Genomic DNA, 22,789 nt, shown 5'->3' on the forward strand with positions numbered 1-22,789 from the left:
CAAACACTCGATTTCGCACCATGCAAATTTTGTGCGTGAAACACGTGGATGGGTTGCAAAAAATAAAAATATCCACTTAATCCGTTTGATCCTATGATTGTGCAGTGAAATATACCAAAATATTAGATGAATTCCGAATAAAAAGGTGAATAAATCGTTGTTGTTCACTCCTATTGAAGGTTATGTTCACCAAACTGTCACTTATACCTAGTTTCAAGACGAAACAACTAATTGTTAATACATTTCTGTTTCGCTATACTTATTCAAATCACTATTTTATCGAATTATGTATTGTTCACTGATTGTAAAACCCAAAAAAAAAGCAGTGTCTTTTACAGATATACGTTTTGAGAACGAGCACCTGTCTTTGTCCAACAACAACACCAGTGGCGGGTTGTTCGAATTTCGTAATGGAAGATCTTACCACCGAAAATGTAGATCATAAGGAAAATGATTTATTTTATTTCGAATCAGATCACTTGGCCCTCAGAGGAAACAAAGATTATAGTGAATTATTGAAGACTTTATTTATTTTATCAGCTCAAAGAGAAAAAGCATTTAAGGTAATAATAAAAATGAATTTCTGGATTGGTAAATTTACACCTACTATTTTAGGACTATGAAATAATAAGGAAAATGAAAAAGAATGCTCTTGAAGATCCTGAATCTTTCATTAAGGCACTCAAAGAAGATGGGTTAGAAATTCCACCGATGCAAAACATTGCTCAGGTAAAAGGGATGTTAATATTTCATGTTGAAATTAATATAATTTAAACAACCATACTAAATAAAATCAATTTGGTTTCGTAGTGCTTAAAATTCATATATTGATATCGATATCAAAATATACTTTGAATATGGTTTAATTTGTCCATTAAATTCATAAAGATACAGATAAATATAGAATAGTTTGAGGCATATAATATATTCCAAGTAGTGATTATGTCCTCTATAGTTGTATTTAAACGAAATATCATTGTAGATTCCATATATAGATTGGTACAGTTATAACACGAAAGTTCCAGAAGAAGAGTTGAAAGCAATTTACAGTGATAAAGCTACAGACCACAAAGAAACCCTTGATCTGGGCAGGCATGGAAATAAGAGTACTCATAAAAAGGTATAAATTTTTATTTTGTTCTTTTACTTTACAATACTAATTTTTTTCTTTCAGTTGTGGACATCTGAAGAGCAAAAACACTTGGAAGAACTATTGATTAAGTATCCTGAGGAAGCTATTGAAAGCAGAAGGCACAGAAAAATAGCAATGGAATTAAGTATGTACTGTATTTTCATCACAGTGTTTAAAACTAAACATACAACATACGGTCATTTCAAATGGAATTTTTATAATTTTTTTCAAAATCTTGTATTCCCATTAAAAACCAATATATGAAATTTGAAGAATGTCATCAATGAAATATGTATTTTCAGAGACACGAACAGAGCAACAAGTTGCAAGTAGATTACAAAAATATTTCCAAAAAATGGCCAAAGCTGGCATACCAGTTCATGGAAAAGTGACAAAATCATCGTCTTTTCAACGAAAGGTAAGTTATTCAAAGAAAATTTTAACACTATATATTATAATAACTTTCCTCCAGAATAAACATAAGCACAACATGTGGAAGCCAACAACATTTTTTCCTGAATATAACGTTTCCGTTTATATGGATGAAACCGAGAGTGTCCCTGGACCCTCCCTACAAGATTGCCCAAAACAATCCACTTCAAGCAATCCGAATTACCTTTTACAAACTGATTATCATCAATCGGAAAATAAAGAACAGACAATAGAGAAATCTGAACTTGAAATGCAAATGGAACTGTTGAGTAGGATCAAGATAGAAAAGGCTAAAGCAAGAGAACGGACTGAACCCTATAAACATTTAACATATAAGGTAAGTATAATTGAGAATTTTTCATTAAGTTAGTATGTATAGTGTCTCAAGCTTTCGATAGGCAACAATTGAATTACCATCCAATTGTAATTTAATTGCGATATTCCAGTGTGAATTTGAGTTCTCTGTGTACTTTACTTAAAAATTGTAGTAAACACACTTATTTATAGGATTCTTCAATTAGGGTTTGGAGTATGTTTAAAAACATAGTTGTCATCTTCAGTAACTGCAGGTTACTAGCTAAAATATAAAAGCATGCAAAATATTTGGGGCGCTACCCTTACCAGTAATCCTAATCTACCCTACTGCTTCTAAAACGGAACATTTTGAGTTATTTCTCTTTCCAGAATTCGTTAAACATATTAAAATCAGATTTCTGAGAAAGGAAATATTTGGGTATACATTCTAGAAAAATATTAGGATCAGGTATCTACGAAAGTAAATGTTTAAATGGTGAAAAAGTATAAATATTTCAAAAGAATGTTTCTTAGCGTTCAGGGGGACATCGAAGGCAGATCTTCAATGTTACCTTGAAGTTTGATTTCAAGGCCAAATAGATTTTTTGAGTTGGGAATATACATTTTTCTTTGTAGAATATTATTATTCTTGAAAAACTAAAAACATTTTGTTTGTTTTTGTTTCATATCATTCATTTCAGTGGATCTTTGAAATGGGTCACCCTTTTTATATATCCTATCGCTTATTATAGCTTATCACATTTTAATGATTGGTTATGCTATATTGGAAGAGTGCTACCTACTTCACTAAAGTGGTGGTCCTATATAGTTTGGATGTTTTGTAATTTACTTATACTATAGCTTCTGCGTTTTCGAAACATGCATCACACTCTAATTAAATATTCTGTAGACAAGAGTTTGGTTACTTCAGCTTTCAAGTACTTGAATAACCATCTTATTTAAATTTTAATTGGATTAGTCAACATTTATCAATATCAATGAAATCTTAATTATATTATTTCAGTGTAACTATTGCAATGAAGAACCCATAATAGGAACTAGATGGCATTGCAGCACCTGCATACAGGATTCAGTTAATTTCTGCACAGACTGTCTTGCATCCCAACTCTTTTCCGAGTATCCCCACCCTGTATTCCATAGATTCGTATCATTACCAAATTCTGATGCCAATAATTCTAATATGTCTAGTGACTCGGACAGCGAAAGTACAAACGAAAACTCAAATAATAACATCAGTGATAGTGATGCTAGTGCTTATAGCAGTGTTCCGTCTTTGAAATCGAAGCGACCATCTAATTCATATGATAATCTTCAAGAAAAAAATGGGACTAATGGTGTAAATGATATGGAGATAGATAGGTACCTGAATGATGTAGACTATGATGAAGATAAACAGTTTGACTCTAATAGTACTTCGGATTTAGGATATGCTTATCTCCATTCTAATTTGTCGATGAATGACTGAATTTTTTCATTGTAATCCTAGGCTGTGATTTTATTGTATAAAAGAAGCATTTGAAACTATTATTTTGTATATTCCTTGATTGTTTTTCATTTCTACTTTTCATATTTTGTTCATAAAATGATTTCATCCACATTGCAGAGAAAATAAGGTAATTATTGAATCAGTTTTGTTTTAATCATACTCAAAAAATATTACAAAATGTTCATTTTATATTTGAAAACTTTGTTCACATTCTTATAAAGAAAAAATGGCTTAATGCAAAACAATTTTTCGAGTTTTCAGGTACATTAATGAAGCTAAGACGTCAGCAACTTTTAATGAAAAACTTTTTTTGTCATTTTCATACTTTTCTAATTAAAAATACCATCCTTGAAATATAATATCTGTTTATTGCATTATGGTGAAGTCAATAGAAATATTATTATATTGAGTCAAGACTAAAGAGAAACAATAATTTTTTATATGTATAGTCAATAAATGTAACTCAAAATTAGCTTATTTTGATGGTGATATTTCTAGTTAAAAATGTGATAAAACATTGGAAAGCGACGTGCAGTTCCCCAATAAAAATATTTTTCAATGAGAAAAGCACTGAGGTGAAGTCTGGAGCTTTTCTGCACTTGTTCAAATTGGTACTCATATAATTTAGTTACGAAATTTCCCATCTAGAATTTTGCATCAATATACATTATTCTTCCTAAATAACACGAATCTGAAGACAAAACTTCCTGATCTGTGAAATTTTAAGAAAACAGAATGACGTCATATATCATGAAGTTGACGAAAATTGCTACCTTTTAAATCTTTAACATCTCGATATTTCTCTCTCTCTCTCTCTCTGCAACTTGCTGAGAAAATTTGAGGCATATCATTAGTTTTCCGAAAATTATCCTGTTTGTCTTCTGAAGATAATCAGATCAGGAATCTATATAGTTGAATTTTTGGATTACTCGCTTCATCTCTGAACTTTATATATACACGAAATTTCAGTAAAATCTGATGGATATGTTCTGAGATACCGAATTGAAAAAAAAAGCCAGTTCCCCAACTAAATTAATATTCGTTTAAATATTTTGCAATCTATTTATATATTTCAGTTCGGATTTTTTTTTTTTTTTGATTATTGAGAAATCAAAATTTCATATGGGTATATCTTCGACGGATTTTGTTCATTTACGAACTAAACCATCACATTAGGAGTATTAGGACCCTGAACTCTAGCTCATTTCCTTAGGAGTACACAACGGATGGACGAATTGATTTTGAACTTTAATTTTTCTTCACAGTGAAACGAACCCAATCGTTTAAGACTAGAAACCAATAAAAATTCGAAAATTGAAGACATTTGGGCAAAATGATATGAAAATTCGTTGTTCCCCAGAAACAAGTCAACAAAAATAGTAAATTCAGAGGCTTTTTCACCACTCAATTGTTAGAGTGTAGCCTACAAAGGCCTATCTCAACTCGCCCAAACTCGCCAATAAAAGAAAATTGAGATTAAATAGTCTCCATGGTGCGGTTAAGTTAGGTTCCTACAGCATTTCAAATCAAATAAAAGAACATCCACCAAGCTAGAAAAACAATGTGTGGCAACCCTTTGCTTGTCCGGAAGATGGCGCCGCATGCTGCGTAGTATTCACCAGAACGGCACTATCAGAATTTCTTTCTAAAAACCTAAGAAGAGTTTTAGCGTAGTTTGCCGTATGAGTGGAATGACAAATAATGGATTAAGGAACTGAAGAATTCAGACTTCCTTTCAAAACTAATAATTAATTTATTTATCGCAGCTTACTAGGCTGATAATTCATTTTGCCTGAGAATTTTCTAGCATTTTTTTCTAGGAATCGGTAGAAGATACGATCAAATTGAAAAAATCAAAATATTGTCAGTACTTGATCAAAGTTTTTATTTACATTATCTTCAAGTACCAGTGGTTCACAAAACAAAAGTTCTGGCGGAAAAAGACGGGCACACTGTTCCAGAAAAAATATCACCCTGCAATTTTTCAACCGAAATTCGCATATCACGTGATGCAAACTCTAAATTGGGATAACTATCCAAATTTCAGATTGATATCTTGTGAAGTGTAGATGCTATGAGGAACACACCTGAAAAAAATCATATTTTACCATCCTGTATCTCCAAAACAAAGCTTTTTCTAGCCCATGTTTAAAAGACTTTTTATATAAAATTCATTTTTGTTCGTTCATTAATGGCTTTTGGTGGTTTATCTATCTCTCGATGTAATTGTTCATGTTCATAAACACCCACATTCCTAGAATGTTGAAATCATTTTAGAAATAGCGGAACTTGAAGCTATATTGGCCAATCTATGGTTGGAGTTGGAGAGTGACTAATTCGACAAGTAAATCAAGGCGTAGCCCAGCCTTATGACCATAGATAAACTAGATTAGTTTGTCTATGCCTGTGACCATCCCCACTTTGCCATTGAAAGGGCATTTTTCGTTTATTCGATATCTCATCACGCAGATGTTTCGATTGTTGCATTCTGTTTCACTGGTCCATGAGTATCCTTCATAATAATTTTGCATTTCCTGTCTTTTCGAATGTATTCTCCTAACCTGTATCACTTACTTTATGAGGGTATGTCCATAGTGCACTGCCTCTAGATTTTGTGGCAGACTAGAACAAATTAAACCGCACCGCGAATCTGAGTGATTGCACTGGGTTATAGTTGGAATGCAGGGCCGGCGTTAGGGGTGAAACAGCGAAGCGACTGTTTCAGGCGCCTATTTTCGAAGGGCGGCAATTTAGCCCAGTTTGTGGACGCCCTTTCATATTTCTGAAGAAATATAGTCTTGATTCTTAAAACCAATATGAGATTGATCCGCTTCGCTGTGTTCATCAACATTCCCTGCAATAAAAATCTCCAAATCGTCTTTACTAAGCCGCCTGTTCAATAAATAACACATGGCAACCCAACCAATATAAGTAGCAGTATTTCACAAAGACGAAAAACAACACTTCGAATTACGTGGAAGTTGTTCAAACATTCAATATATGGAAAATTCCTAAGATTCTGCATTCGAAACTAGTTACTGATAAATGCTGAATGTTTTCAGCTGAACATATAATATGTTTTTAATCCCATTTAGTTTTCGAACCTTTACATGCCTTACCGCCCTTTGTATCTTGTGGTGTGATAGGTAATCTTTCATCGATCGTACCCATTGTCTTGTGAATGTGATATATTACTTACGAATTGTTCATCCGCGTCGAAAAATTCAAGAATTTATTGTAGGTGAAAATGTCCGGAAAAAAAGAAACCCAGTGGAAACGACTTTAACAAGAAACGATTAGCAAAAACGCTAAAGAAATCAAAAATGGCGAACTATCCTCGAGGCAGGTGATGTTTTTTGTTGGGGGGGGGTTGTTGAAATGTCTCGTTGCGCTTCGCGAATCTCATTGTAGGTCATTATGCATCATGGAGTTAGTTATCCCATGAGGATTATTCATTGGGTGGAATATAATGGAAAAGAAAGGAGAAAGTTGTCACAATATTAAGGATTTCGGGTAAACTGTAGGAGGTTTTCAATCGTTAGTCTCCACGATTAAAAAAGTTTTTATTGGTAATAACAAACCAAAAAAAAAAAAAATAAATACTTGTATGACGTTGCAGTCGCATAGATAGCAACAATAATATAGAGTGAATTAACATAACTATTCAAAATGTATTTGGTATGTTCATTTGACAATGATTGCTCATTCGTGATATAAAAATAAATAAACCTAAGAATATAAAAGCTGAAAATATGTAGGTACGTATAATTAGAGTTCTGTTGCATCCTCTGTATTACTGTATTTTCTGTGACACACATGTTCTATACTCTTCTCGTCTATGAAATATGGGCCTTTTCTAAACAACCCGTACTCCTCATTACTGTCTGAATTCCTTGCGTAAGGGTTCATATTCGTTTTGAATTCCGTTTCATCTTTTCTTTTCGCGGTGCTCGTCCATTCAGAACTGCCGTTAGAATGAGAAACGCTGTTTTTCTTGTAGGTCATCTCGTTCTCCTGAGATAACACCGTTGGATTATTTGCAACGATCCTGATCTGACCATTTCCGTTTTCTTCGTAGCTCACAAACGATGGACTCTGAGGCGTGATGTTTTTTTCTTGGACCGCTTTCTTCTTAGCTTCTTTCTTGATCCCTTTGGTGTAATCTCGTGTGCCTCTCCTCTTGAGGGTGAAGTCTCTTTCGCCTTGTTGGATTTTCGAACACCATTGTACCCAAGTGTACCGCTGCATAGGATCTTTGGGTCCCCAATTTTTAGAGGGTTGGAAAGACGTTTTTACTTTCTGCAAGATGAAAATATTATAGTTTTGAATTTTAGTGAAAAAATCCGGAATGAGAGTTCGTTCATTCATACGTCAATTCTGCCCTTGCAGATCTGTATATAGTATAGGTATGTGTTCTCCAAGGGTGCAATTGACGGATGAAAGAATAAGCGCTCAAAAGCTTCAGGTTTCTTATTAGTTTTTTTTATGATTCGGATGACCCCATTAACATGAAATTTTAAATGAAGCTCTAAATTGATGATGATTCATATATTGACTTGTAAAATCTTTTGTTACGGAAATAAATATTAGGCATTTTTTTAAAATAATTTGTTAGGGTTTTTTATGATTCTGATGAATTCATCATCACAAAATTTTGCACAAAGTTTGGCTATTTCAATATTCATCTTGAATTTTCTGTGATGCTAATGATGTGATTAGCTTGAAATTTTGTACGGAACTTGAAAGTGTTATTCCATAAGGACATCCCAAATTTCAACACCGTCGATTTTTTGGTCACCGAAATATCGGGTAATTTGTTTTTCGATATTCTTCTTTGGCTCTACATCCAAATGCCAATTTTCATTCTGCGGTTTTGAAATAGGAACTTGATATTTTGAACGGTTATCGTTAGTTATCGTGTACAGGTTTGGTAAATGCATTCAGAAAATCATCGTTAATTCAGAGAATACTCATTGTCCAGTGGAACTTTCAAACATTCAAAACTTCTGCGTGATACAGTATTGAATAAACGAATGTTTTTTCAATGTCGAAGTGGGGATGGTGACAGTTGCGGCTTGCCTTAGCCCTGCGGCTTGAATATTGTCTCTCTCCAACCGTGGGATGGGTTTTTAATTTTATTTCATTATATACGAGTGATTTATATGCGACAATGAATGAGACAAATGATTTCCTCTGTGGAAATGACTATTTAAGTTCTTTTTTGAAATAACTGATTTGAAAATAAAATAAATTATACGAAAGTAAGAAATATGATAGAGAACAACAACAAATTCTCAAAATTCAAATTTTAAAATTGTACTTTGGTGACCAATCAATTGAAGAGATGATAAATACACTTATTTTTGCCTCTAAAGATATGCCGATACCTTTAAGTTCCGCTTTATCTAAAAAAAATACAAAATTCGAGAAATGTAGTTTTTCACGAACATTTCATTCGAATATGTGGCCTTTGATTTAGCATTTTTAAGAGTTTTTTGTGTTCATTATATTTCTTACTTTCGTAGAATATATAATTTATTTCCAAATCAGTCATCGTGAAAAAAACTAGGTATATACCTAGTTTTTTTCGCCATAACTGATTTGAAAATAAAATATACTTATCTCTGTGAACATAAATATTTATGTTCACAGAGAAAATTGTTTTTATCATGCATTGTTGCAAATAAATTAACCATATACAATGGAATAAAATTGTCGTAACCTCTTCAAAGGTTGGAGAGCGGCTAATATTCAAGCCTCAACGCTAGCCCAGGCCGCAACTGTTACCACCATCCCCACTTCGTTATTGAAAGAGAACACTCTTTTATTCGATATCGTATTACGCAAATGTTTTGATTGTTGGAGTATTACACTGGACGATGAGTATTCTCTAGAATAACGCTAAGGATCCTATCTTTCTGAATGCATTCACCAAACCTATATTGCTGGACAAGGGGACAGAATATAATTTTAAGAATGATTCGTCATCAGTTAGTCGAACCTTATCGTTTGTGACCATTCTCAACCTAAAATTTCTGGCATTGTGACGAACTTATAATTCTATAACAAAATCTATTCAATTCCGAAACTATTGGTGCAGACATTATTATCGACATTTCGTTTTACTCACGTCTGTGAAACTGTATCCATCTTGTTTTGTTATCGTATATATTCCCATAGCAAATATGAAGATGGTGGCCATAAGAACTACTCCCCATCCTGTACCACTGAGCCATTCTGGGTCGTTTCCGAATGGTAAAGTCGCAAGGCCCCAGCAGAAAATTCCTGTCAACAAAAGGGGTATGATCCACCATAACACCAGCCAGAATTTGGACAGTACTTGCCCCAACATGAATTCGAAATCACATTGAATTTTCTCGATACCTAGAAAAATATAAATATTCGAATTAATTTAATCTGTAGTTATAATAAAGTTAACAAGAAAAAAAAATAATTTTTCAATGAAATTACTAGTCAATAGAACGTTTAAATGTGTTTGGGGCACTAATGTGTGTAGTAAAGCGGATATTTGAAAATTATCGAAATTATTAGAATTATTATGCCGAGGAAATACGTTAAATTCAAAGAGTGATCGCGCCTTATGTAAACTGATCTTATCTTAGCATAAGGATGTTTTGTTTTCCAATCAATGCTTTTCTTAGTTACCGTCTCCAGACGTCTCGACACTACGTTGGTGAAATCGATATATCTTTCACGGATAAGAAGAATACATTTAGATACGGGGAAATCTTGGCTTATCTGAGTTCAGTAAATGCTTTTTGGTCACATTGACACAGCAGAAAATCCGTCCGGCTGTAGGCAAAATCGAAGTATGGTTCTTGCTAAGACTGCATAAAAATCTAGTTTGAACTGAGGTTGAAGGTCTGTTGGCGAAAAATGAAGAAGGATAAAAAATCTTTTAACCAATGATCTAATTGGCATGGTATCTTGTGGAATTGTTGGGGCGGTCTTAAGAGAAGTACGAGGTTACGATTTTTGTGGAGGAAAAGAAGAAGTTAGTATCGCTTAGGGTCTCTTATTGAGAGAGGTTGAGAATTAGAACGTCGGTCGCGAAACCAGACTTAGATTAAAACAATTTCTTTTGAAGATCAGAGTAATTTTTTGAAAAGTTGAATCAAGAATAAAGGAAGTTTAGTAGATGATAGAGAGTTAAAGGAATTTTAAGTTTTTTTTGGAAGAAGGAATTGTTTTAATTCTAAGAACGGTTGACATAGGTCAGAAACAGTAAAATAGGAATTTTTTGGGATAAAGTTAGAATTTGTTTTTTGAATCTCTTTGGAATAAATTAGGTTAGATCGGAGTTCGCGGATCGGGAGTGAAGTGTTATATAAGGAATTACACGTTTTCGAGTGAACAGTTTGAAAAAGAATTAAAAACTAGGTTTAGACAGGGCCTAAAATACTTACCTAGCATCGTGGGATAAGGGCAAGTTTTTGGCTATTTACTTTTTGGTTTATTTGTTGATGTTTGAATGTTTTTTTTTTTAATGAAAATAAGTTTATTTGAGTAGTCCTGATTCTCCCAAATTCAAGGTTGATATATTGTTTCGTTTGTTTGAATAACAGATTATTTGAGACATTTTTTTTTTGTTTTATAAAATTTTGGCCGTTGAGTCAACATTTCAAGGGATATTGTAACTTTGGTTATTTTTTATTTTGCTTTATTATATTTAATTTAAAATTTAAATCGATTTTCATTGACCCAATAAACTAATTCCTGTCCCTAGAGAAAGAAATTCAACTAATAAGACCTGTCCATTAAAGCGACAGGCCGAACTCACATAACATCTTAGTGAATTTACATAATTTATTAATTCTCCGAGACCTCTGGAAAACCGCTCTTCCAGGGGTTAAAAGAACATCTCAACCGGAGATAAGTGAACGATTGGTCAACATTCTCCGACCAACCCGTTCATGACAAATTGGTGACAGCTTAAGGGATTTTAGTTGATTTTTATTTCTCTGGGATGATATGACAAATTGGTGATAGTTTAAGAGATAATTTTTTTTTGACTGGGATCGGATATTTTTCAAAAAGTTAAATTTTGGTAGTTGAAATTTTGAGGATTGATAATATTGAAGTATTAGAGTAAAGTTTGAGAAAGAAACTGTTGAATTGGGAGACTTTTGGATGAATAGACCTTGTATTCTTTGTGTATGATTAATATATTGGAATTTGAATTATTTTGAGCGTATTGTTGTTTTTATCAGGGGTGAAAACATTTAATTTTGTTGAGGTGGAGGAGTGTGTCGGATTCTGATTTTTTTATATTTAGGTATGTTATTTAGGAAGTTGGAGAAAATCAGCTGTTGGGCCTGAATTATACTTAGTTAATTTATTTCGTTGAACGTTAATTTTCTAAATCTATAAGTAGAAGTGAATAAATAATTTTCATAATTAATTAGAGGTATTTGTTTTGAGACATTTGTTTTAATTGAAGTGATTTTCTTTTAAGTAAGTTTTGGTTTATACTCTAATTTTCAAAATTTGAAAAAGAGTTTCAAGTAGACATTGAAGTCAGGTTTGTGCTAGTTTTGGAATTCACAGTTTTCGGTGTTAGAAAGAAATTTAGGGATTTTCAGGAAAAGGTCAGACAGTTGATCAACGTGGGATACCAAATATATAAGGGTGAAGGTAAAATATTGTATTGGTTGTATCATTTGTATTATTTTTTTGATATTCAAATTTAATTAAAAAAAATGTCGATTACACCTCCTCTACCTGGTACTGTTAATAGCGCTACTTCAGTTAATGCGCCAGGCGGAAATCCACCTGTGAATCCGGCAATAGTAAATTTGCAACGTTATTCGCTAGGAATGATGTCGACTACCTTAGAAAATTTTTCAGGAAAAGAAGTTTTAAGATATTTTGATAAATTGGAACTAAGGGCAAAATTAGAAGGATGGAGTGAGGACGAAACCCTCACTCTATTGAAACTAAAGTTAGTAGGCGAAGCATACAGCTATTTTAAATCAGATATTACTTTAAATTCATTAACTTATGTAGAACTAAAATTGAGACTAATTGAAAAATTTACGTCGCAAAAATTACCGGGAGAATGTCAGTGGAATTTGAGTAGATGTATACAAAGACAAGATGAGGATGTATCTTCATTTTGTACCAGATTAAAAACTATTGGCGCAGAATTATTAAATGAAGATTTAGCCGGGGCAAAAGCGGATGAGGAAATAGGATTGCGAAAGAAAAATAAAGATTTGATTCTGAATCAGTTCAAAATAGGATTACGGAAAGACGTAATGAGGGAGATTGGAATATTGTTATTACGGGAAAAAGATTTAAATTTGGAAAAAGCGGAAGAATTGGTCATTTTGCATGAGACAACAAATAGAATGTTACAGGGAAGATTAGCTAATATGAAAATATCGACAATAAAATCAGAAGAAGTGTGTCAGTTTTGTGAAAAGAAAGGTCATTCAGCGAAAGTATGTAGAAGTATTCGAATAAATCGGGAGAACGGAGGACAAAATTTTCAAAAAAGATGTTTTGCGTGTGGCAGATTAGGCCATCTTTCGAGAGATTGTAGGGATAATGATAAATCAAGGAAACAAATTCAAAGTGCTTGTTTTCAGTGTAATAAGTTGGGACATTGGGCGAGAGAATGTCCCGGAAATGCCCGAAAAGTTGAGCTTAGTAAACGACAAAATTTTAACAATGAAAATAGAAGTGTTGAAAATGAAAGTAAAAAGCCTCAAGGGGCTGAGGGAAGGGACCAGCGATATTCTTTTGGAAATAATTATTTTAATAGGTCAAATAATAGTTCGTCAACGGGTGCGATCCCAAAACAAAAATTTTCACCTTTTCCTCAAAGAAAGAATTTAAACTCCAATGGCCAAAGTCCTTCCGCCGGGACGGAGGCTGCAAATATGTAAATAGGCAGAACGGATTGCGTTCGCCAAAAGGGCGGCTACCTAGTAGAGAATTTAGGGAACGTACAGTCATGGTCATTCCGGAAGTAAATTCGGCAAGAATGCATGACGTACCCCACTTGATTAGATTAAGTATCAACGGAAATATAGGTGTTTGTTTGATAGATACAGGGGCAGCGGTGTCTCTCGTAAAAAGGGGATTGATCTCAAGAGACGAGGTCAATGAATACGGTGTTGACTGCGAGCTAACTAGCGTATCGGGTCACAATTTACGTACCTGGGGTACGGCGAATATTACTGTAAGTCCAATAGCAGAAAGATTTAAGACAGATTGGACAGTTATATTAGTGGATGATGAAACATTAGGGAACGTTGATATAATACTAGGTAGGGATTTTCTTAAGGAAAATCAAGCGCATATTAAGTATGAAGCCGAACCATCGGTAACTATGTGGGGAAGAGAGTTTAAATTTCTGAATAAAGATTTGAATGAAGGTATATATACAGGGGACAGATATACGGAGGAAAAGAAAGAGGAAATACAAGTTAATAAAGTGCGGAAAAGGGTGACTTTTGCAGATGATATTTTGGAAAAATTTAAGGTTAATAGAAAGTTGACGAATATTAAGGATATAGGTACTCAGACGGAAAATTACGTGGAGAAAGGAGATTTAGCGATGAGGGATATCGGTATTCAAGTGGAAGGTATAGCGGAAATTGAAAAAATAAAAGTGGACAAAACGATAGGAATGACAGAAAGAGATCAGAAAAAAATTCATGAAAATGAAAAATTGATTGGAAATTATGAGGAGAATAAATTTTGGGAGACGGACATTATTTCGGAAAAGAGGGTTAATATACCAGCGCGTACGGAAGCTTTAGTACCAGCAAAATTGAAAAGAGATATAGAAGGGACAGACCTAGTATGTGAACCACTGGAGCAAGGTATTGGATTCATTTACGTTGCGAATTGTTTGATGAAAAAATCAGAAAAATTGTGGATTCGAGTAGTAAATATATCTTATGAGGAAATTACATTAGAAAAACGACAAAAACTTGCTAAAGCAATGTCTTGCGAAGTATTGAACGAGAAAGAAAAACGGAAAGGTCAATTAATAGGTCGTATAAATTTTGAAGAGAAAGGTTGGGAACTTAGCGGATTTGATTTCGGACATTTAGGTGCAGATACACAGAAAGAACTTAAGAAACTTATTTTAGAATATCAGGAACTTTTTTTGGACGACAATGATAAATTGACTAGTACTACTAAGGTGAAACACGGTATAACGTTAGAACCAGGGACTCAACCAATTTGTAAAGCTCCATATAGAATTCCCTATCATCAGAGGGAAGTGTTACAAAAAGAAATCGATCGATTATTAGAATCAGGAATAATTAGACCTTCGTTTAGTCCATGGTCTGCTCCCGTAGTTTTGATTACAAAAAAATCATCGAATGGAGAAGAAAAAATAAGAATGTGTATTGATTATCGGGGACTTAATAATGTTACGAAAACTGAGTACTATCCATTGCCAAATATCTCAGACTTAATTCAAAATTATCAGTCGGGAACGAGAGCGTTGTTTACGGTCATTGACGTGGCGGAAGCTTATCATCAAATTGATATGGAGGAAAAAGATATACATCTAACGGGCTTCAGTACCTTTCAAGGTCACTATGAGTATACAAAGATGCCATTCGGTTTGAAAAATGCACCGTCTACGTTTCAACGGTTCATGAATATTATGTTATCGGGACTTACAGGTGATATTTGTATGGTTTATTTAGACGATATTATTATTTTCAATTCCACTGGGAAGGAAGATCATTTGAATGGGATAAGGAAGGTTTTCGATAGATTGAAAGAAGCGAATGTGAAACTTAAGCCGAAGAAATGTCAGTTTTTGTTGAAAAAAGTAAAATATTTAGGTCACATAATTACACAAAATGGTGTTCTTCCAGATCCAGAAAAGATAGAATCTATTCATAATTTCCCTATTCCGAAAACAGTGAAAGGAGTGAGGTCATTTTTAGGATTAATAAATTGGTATCGAAGATTTATTCCAAATGCAGCAGAATTAATAACTCCTTTGTCGAATTTAACGAAAAAAGATGTAAAGTTTGAAATTACTTCGGAAGTTTTGGATGCTATATCAAAATTGAAATCTGTTTTAACGTCGGATAAAATTCTTATTTTTCCAGATTTTAGTCAACCTTTTATTGTAGCAACAGATGCTTCGGGGTTAGGAGTAGGTGCGGTATTAAGTCAACTAAGAGACGGATATGAGAGGCCAATAGCCTTCGCAAGTAGAAATTTCAAAAAGGCAGAATTAAATTATTCAACAACAGAGAAAGAACTTTTTGGTGTAATTTTTGGAATTCAGTCATTTAGATGTTATTTATACGGAAGAAAATTCACGGTAATTTCCGACCATCGACCGTTGAGATGGCTTCTTACTTTGAAAGATCCTGGATCTAGACTTGCTAGATGGGCATTAACTTTAGCTGATTATGACTTTTCAATTATTCATCGACAAGGAAAATTACATGGAAATGCGGATGCGTTGAGTCGGATGTATAGTAAGGATGATAATTTTATAGATATGGAATATGATGAATTTGAAGAATATAAGCGGTTACATACGATCCCAGAAATGAAAAATTTTTCAATCAAAGAGGGAAATTTATTTTCAGTTTCAGAAAATTGGGCATTGGCCCATTGTGTATCTAAAGATTTGGCTATGGGGGCTGGGATCGCATTGCAATTTAAACAAAATTTTGGTTCAGTAGGAATGCTTAAACAACAAAATAAAAATATAGGGGAAGTGGCAGAGTTAAATCTTCCAGAAAGAAATATTTATTATATGGTAACGAAAGATCGCTATTACGAAAAACCATCATATAGAGGAATATGGAATGCACTTCGAAATTTAAAGGTTAGTTGTGAAAAGAATGAGGATAGATATTTAGCCATGCCGATGATAGGTTGCGGCCTCGATAAATTAGAATGGGAAAAAGTATCGGAAATGATTAAATTTATATTTTATAATTCGGATATTCAGGTGCGAATATATACAGGTAGTAAGGCAGTGTCATCTATTCATGTTAAAGAAAATGAACATTTAGAGCCGGAATGGGACAGAGAATTATTAAGGAAAGCTCAAGAAAATGACTCTTATTGTCAAGGGGTTCGATTAAATTTCAATTCAGGAGGAGAAGATATCGACGGTAATTTTTATCTTTCGAAAGATAGTATAATTTACAAAATAGAGGAAGATGGGGATAAGTTAATTGTACCACGGAAATTTGTGCGAAAAGTATTACGGGATTTTCATGATTCACCTATGGCGGGTCATCAAGGACAACAGAAAACATTGAGTAGTTTGAGGAAAAGATTTTTTTGGCCAAATATGAGAACAGAAGTAATAAATTATTGTAAAAGTTGCGAGACTTGTAATGAAAGAAAAACATCTCCCCATCATAAGAAAGCGCCATTACAACATTTCACACCGACTACCAAACCTTGGGAATTAACATCTATGGATATAGTAGGGCCGTTTGTAACTTCTCTTAATGGAAATCGATATTTGTTAACGTTTCAGGATTATTTTACGAAATATATAGAAGCTATACCATTAGCGGACCAAAAAGCCGATACGATTGCTAGGGCATTTGTAGAAAACATTATTGTGAGACATGGTACACCAGAAAAATTATTGACCGATAAAGGTGCAAATTTCACCTCAAGTTTGTTCAAAGAAGTATGTAAAATTTTAGGAATTAAAAAGATTCAGACATCGAGTTATGCACCGACTACGAACGGACAAATTGAACGTATGCATAGGGTATTAAAAGATATGTTATCTCATTTTATAAGTAGTGATCAAAGAGATTGGGACACGTGGATTCCTTTTGTAGTCATGGCGTATCGTGGAAATATTCATTCATCAACAGGGTATAGTCCCTTTTTCCTCATGCATGGTAGAGAACAAGTATTGCCTACAGATAGTTTCATAGTATCTGATAGAGTTAGGTATGATTATGACGATAATTACGCAGCGGAATTAACGGAAAGATTGAGAAGAGTATATAGAAAGGTGTATCAGACCACAGAAAAAGTGAAAACAGATAGGGTTAAGAAATTCAATGAAAATACGGTGGACCCTCAATTTTGCGTAGGAGAATTAGTTTATTTGAAGGAAATAGCGATAAAACAAGGAATATCAAAGAAATTGACGAAACCTTGGGTAGGACCTTATAGAATCGTGGAAATTCTTGGCCCAGTTACGTGTAGAATAAGAAAATGCGGGGGTAAAGATGAACAAGTCGTTCATGTAAATAGATTGAAACTTTATAGAGTTAGAAATGAATTTGAGACGGATATAGAAGAACCCGACGTTTCGGAGAAAGTAGATACGGACGGTAGCGATACCGAGTCAGATGAGGAGCGTACTGAGATAAGAGAATTTTCGCCAATGATGATTCCGATGTGGAACCGAGCGCAATTTGAAAATGAGGAACAAGAAGAAAGTGAGGAAATAGAGGACGAGGAAATCCCTCTACGTAGATCGACTAGAGTACGTCGCCCACCGGATCGATGGGGTTGGGATTAATAGATAACGGTACATACAGATAAATCCATTGTAATATAGATTATTCATATTTTGGTAAATTTTTCGACATTTTGGATAGGTAATGGAAATTTTGGTGATTTTTTTTTTTTTTTGGTTTGACAAATTATGGAAACTTTGTTTTTTTGGAGACTTTTGATAATTGCGTAGAATGATTGATAATTGATAATATTGGTGAAATTTGATTAATTTTATTTCAGATTAGGAAACTTGGGGAAGTATAGCGAAGTGAAAATTGTAGGTTAGGTGTAGTGTAGGCTGTTCGGGAGATAAGATAATTATTTTTTTTGCAATTTTTTGGATGATATAAAACAGAGGTTGCTTTCAATTTCAAAATTTAACGGGTAACGTGGGACACAGGTCCCTCAGGGAATTGAGTCGACCCTGCCCAACGTGAGATTCTAGTGGCCCCTTCTTCCAAGGAAGTCACTACCGGATATAGGGTCCCCGTTTTGGGATATGGATGTCTCATTTTTTATATTTTTGTTTTTATTATGTTAGGCTTCGGAAAAAAAGAGCAACTTTATAGAGTTTTATTTGGAAATCAGAATGGATAATTTGAGACAATATGAAGGAGACATTCAACCCAAGGGTTTGACAGTGAAATATATGGAATAATTTTTTTTTTTGGTAAATTTAATGAACGTTTATGGTGGTTATGTTCATATAATTAGTTGGTTTGAGATTTTTTTAAAATTTTTTTTGATTGATTATGAAATTTTAAGGGATATAATGATATTTAGTTAGAGCGAAATAATGCACAGATTTTTTTTGTTTTGTAATATTTTATGGAAAATTGCAAATTCAAGAGTCTACAACGAAAGATGGAAGTAACTTCAGGAAGATGTATGGATCGAATCTGAGTTAACGGAATAACCTTACTTCCAATCATGTGTGTTGATGTCCAAAACTGAAATGCTATCATGACGTCAGACAATACAGATCAATGTGGATTATAACTGAATATTACCTGAGAAGTGACGATCACCTTTTCGATAAACTGGTTAGAGAGTTGATCAATCAATGGGCCTTAGATAAAGAGGAGCTTTAGAGAAAAGCTGAGAAGAAGACGAGGAAGAAGATATGTTGACTGAAGAAGATTACATTATGGAGGAAGAAGAAGATGGGATTACAATGGAACTGAGGATAAAGAAGATGCTCAGAGAATCCTGAATCTTGAAACCAAGATGATGTAAATGGTAGAAGTATGCTAATGGTTTAGCAGTACAGTAGACGTCGTTGGACGACGAGTATGTTTGATTTGGGAGAAATGGCTCCCTCACCGATAGTCGAGTATTCATGAATGGACTTATGGTATTCATGATTAAATATGGCCTTGGAATTATATGACCGACAGTCCTTATATGAAAGTTTGTATGGAAAAATAAAGCTAGCCAGTCTATGAAATATAAGTCCTATGAGAGAAATGAATCGTCATCAAGCAGAAGAAGAGCAGATTACCAGAACTTTGATGGATGTCGAAGTAAAAGGTTATTTCCGTGACGAAGATGAGATCCATGGAAGAAATATACAGTACCATTCCACCAGACATACCTGAGTAAGCAGTATAATGGAACCAGAAAGTGCCGCGATAGTGAAATTTTGAAATCCCGAAAAGTGAACAAACTCCATGCTGGAGTTAGTGAAGTGCATAAGAGAAAAATATTTCGAATTGATTTGATTGTTTTTGATTTTTTTTTTGTTTTATTACATATTAGGATTTGGATTTTATTTTTTTTCATTTTATTTGAGTAAATAATATTTGATATGAATTATTGAATAATGTCGGAAAACATACCACCATAGACTTTAAGATCTTAGGGTAGGTAGAGATGATATAGTTTCTCTTTAAGGTTAGCTTTTGAAAAGTTTGGTTAATAGGTTTTTGTTTTATTTTATATCTGTTAGTAAGCAGTTTGATATTGGATAATGATGAGTTTTTAGTTTAAGAATGAAAAATTTAAATTACTTTGAGCCAGTATCATTTTGATATAGGAGTTACAGTTATTGTGATTATTGGAGAGGAAGGACTATTAAATTAATAAGGATGAGAGTGAGGGAAAAGTTATGGCATCCGATGCCACAACTTTTTCGGATAAGGGTGTGATGTAGTAAAGCGGATATTTGAAAATTATCGAAATTATTAGAATTATTATGCCGAGGAAATACGTTAAATTCAAAGAGTGATCGCGCCTTATGTAAACTGATCTTATCTTAGCATAAGGATGTTTTGTTTTCCAATCAATGCTTTTCTTAGTTACCGTCTCCAGACGTCTCGACACTACGTTGGTGAAATCGATATATCTTTCACGGATAAGAAGAATACATTTAGATACGGGGAAATCTTGGCTTATCTGAGTTCAGTAAATGCTTTTTGGTCACATTGACACAGCAGAAAATCCGTCCGGCTGTAGGCAAAATCGAAGTATGGTTCTTGCTAAGACTGCATAAAAATCTAGTTTGAACTGAGGTTGAAGGTCTGTTGGCGAAAAATGAAGAAGGATAAAAAATCTTTTAACCAATGATCTAATTGGCATGGTATCTTGTGGAATTGTTGGGGCGGTCTTAAGAGAAGTACGAGGTTACGATTTTTGTGGAGGAAAAGAAGAAGTTAGTATCGCTTAGGGTCTCTTATTGAGAGAGGTTGAGAATTAGAACGTCGGTCGCGAAACCAGACTTAGATTAAAACAATTTCTTTTGAAGATCAGAGTAATTTTTTGAAAAGTTGAATCAAGAATAAAGGAAGTTTAGTAGATGATAGAGAGTTAAAGGAATTTTAAGTTTTTTTTGGAAGAAGGAATTGTTTTAATTCTAAGAACGGTTGACATAGGTCAGAAACAGTAAAATAGGAATTTTTTGGGATAAAGTTAGAATTTGTTTTTTGAATCTCTTTGGAATAAATTAGGTTAGATCGGAGTTCGCGGATCGGGAGTGAAGTGTTATATAAGGAATTACACGTTTTCGAGTGAACAGTTTGAAAAAGAATTAAAAACTAGGTTTAGACAGGGCCTAAAATACTTACCTAGCATCGTGGGATAAGGGCAAGTTTTTGGCTATTTACTTTTTGGTTTATTTGTTGATGTTTGAATGTTTTTTTTTTTAATGAAAATAAGTTTATTTGAGTAGTCCTGATTCTCCCAAATTCAAGGTTGATATATTGTTTCGTTTGTTTGAATAACAGATTATTTGAGACATTTTTTTTTTGTTTTATAAAATTTTGGCCGTTGAGTCAACATTTCAAGGGATATTGTAACTTTGGTTATTTTTTATTTTGCTTTATTATATTTAATTTAAAATTTAAATCGATTTTCATTGACCCAATAAACTAATTCCTGTCCCTAGAGAAAGAAATTCAACTAATAAGACCTGTCCATTAAAGCGACAGGCCGAACTCACATAACATCTTAGTGAATTTACATAATTTATTAATTCTCCGAGACCTCTGGAAAACCGCTCTTCCAGGGGTTAAAAGAACATCTCAACCGGAGATAAGTGAACGATTGGTCAACATTCTCCGACCAACCCGTTCATGACATGTGCACTATATGGAGTTGTTTGAACTTGACGTATGGTTGGTTTGTTGACCGGTATTTTAGTATGTTCTCATTTTTCGTTTGTTTTAAAAGCGTTCAGGAAATTTTATTTATTTATATATTTATTTATTCTAGGGGTTGAAAATCCCTCGGGAAAGGAAGAATATAATTTTAATCCTTCTAGTAGTGAAAGAACTAATCTAAGATCATACTGTAGAGCTAAAGAAGTTCTGTTCTAGTTTGTACCATTCCAGTGTCCAGTTACAATATATGACCGAGAAATCTCTGAAGATGACAACCTCAGATAGTCGAAGACTAGGATATATCCGACCGTGAAATTTTGCAACATTTTAAATTATTTCACTTTTTTGGAAGAGCAAAAACATTTATTCTCCTCATCGAAATAACTCACCGTAAAATGTGATTAAAGCAAATACTTCCACAATTACTGCTATGAATATCAAGTTTCCAACTATGTAGCCATCCAACAAGCGAACAATCTGAAAGTTGTTTTGCAATAAAGCAGCGCATCCTGCTATGTAGCCTATGAAACAAGTGATAAGACAGGTTTTCCACCATTTTAGTTTCTTTTTGTTCTCTTCTGTTATCACTTTCAGCACTGTGTACATCATCGTAGCCTGGAAATGATAAATATATTCTCATTTAAGTTTCATTCTTGTCATTAATCAGTCTTTTTTAGTTAAGTCTAACGAATTTTGAACTTGGTATAAGGTGTATCAATAAGAGCGCAAGAAACAATATGAAACTTTTTTTTTCAGCATAGCATCATAATATCATTATAGGAAAAATATCCTAGTCTTTATACAATGATAATATTCGAAAGGTTATTAAGGAAACTTTTGGGTATATCTGGTAAACGAGTGTGTTGTCACAAACATTGGAACATGGGTATGTTCCAAATCGCAAGACAATATTTATATACACTTCGCCAATAAATTAACGCACCACTCAAAATTAGGCAGAAGTTTAAAATACCTACATTTTTGTCGAAACTGCTTGTCCGTTTTTTTCTCCTGAAAATAAGCATGTGAATCATATCCGCATAAAAACCTCTATTTTACAAATACCGATTGACGCAATTATAGCCTGTTTTTTTTTAATAGAATTTGTAATACTCTGTAGAGTGTAACAGTTACATTATCAAGTTGCGATTGAACCTACACTTCAGCCTCATCGTTTTCCAACATTTTCTTTTTTGATTCATCTACACCTTTTTCAGTTGTAATTCAGAAAATCAAAGTTCAATTTCAGAAACGGGAACATGTATTTCAGAATAGGAATATGTAATTCAGAAAAGAGAAATTGAATTTCAGAATAGTTAATTTAATTTC

At 33.6% G+C, this 22,789-nt stretch overlaps 2 protein-coding genes across 5 annotated transcripts in view; one reads left to right on the top strand and one right to left on the bottom strand.

The window, feature by feature from the left end:
* Positions 1 to 3: 3 nt before the first annotated feature.
* Positions 4 to 3,837, top strand: LOC123674063 (ZZ-type zinc finger-containing protein 3). Of its 2 annotated transcripts, XM_045608910.1 has the most exons (8): positions 4 to 145; positions 339 to 563; positions 616 to 729; positions 983 to 1,120; positions 1,175 to 1,277; positions 1,435 to 1,550; positions 1,605 to 1,901; positions 2,883 to 3,837. In XM_045608910.1, the coding sequence occupies exons 2-8, from the start codon at positions 411 to 413 to the stop codon at positions 3,342 to 3,344; spliced, it is 1,383 nt and encodes a 460-aa protein (XP_045464866.1). In that variant the 5' UTR covers positions 4 to 145; positions 339 to 410; the 3' UTR covers positions 3,345 to 3,837. The 2 variants fall into 2 exon arrangements, with proteins under 2 accessions (XP_045464866.1, XP_045464865.1); XM_045608909.1 differs by having other exon boundaries at positions 1,435 to 1,901.
* A 3,072-nt stretch (positions 3,838 to 6,909) lies between these two features.
* LOC123672001 (sodium-dependent nutrient amino acid transporter 1-like) overlaps positions 6,910 to 22,789 on the bottom strand; it is an 80,744-nt gene continuing 64,864 nt past the window's right edge. For all 3 annotated transcript variants that reach the window (XM_045605940.1, XM_045605941.1, XM_045605942.1), the window contains 3 exons: positions 21,850 to 22,075; positions 9,496 to 9,749; positions 6,910 to 7,664 (listed from right to left, as the gene is read on the bottom strand). In XM_045605940.1, the coding sequence (XP_045461896.1) occupies positions 7,134 to 7,664; positions 9,496 to 9,749; positions 21,850 to 22,075 (1,011 nt within the window). In that variant the 3' untranslated portion in view covers positions 6,910 to 7,133. The remainder of the gene's footprint in view (positions 7,665 to 9,495; positions 9,750 to 21,849; positions 22,076 to 22,789) is intronic.

The sequence above is a fragment of the Harmonia axyridis genome, chromosome 2 (assembly GCF_914767665.1).
Source record: "Harmonia axyridis chromosome 2, icHarAxyr1.1, whole genome shotgun sequence".
Taxonomy (NCBI): domain Eukaryota; kingdom Metazoa; phylum Arthropoda; class Insecta; order Coleoptera; family Coccinellidae; genus Harmonia; species Harmonia axyridis.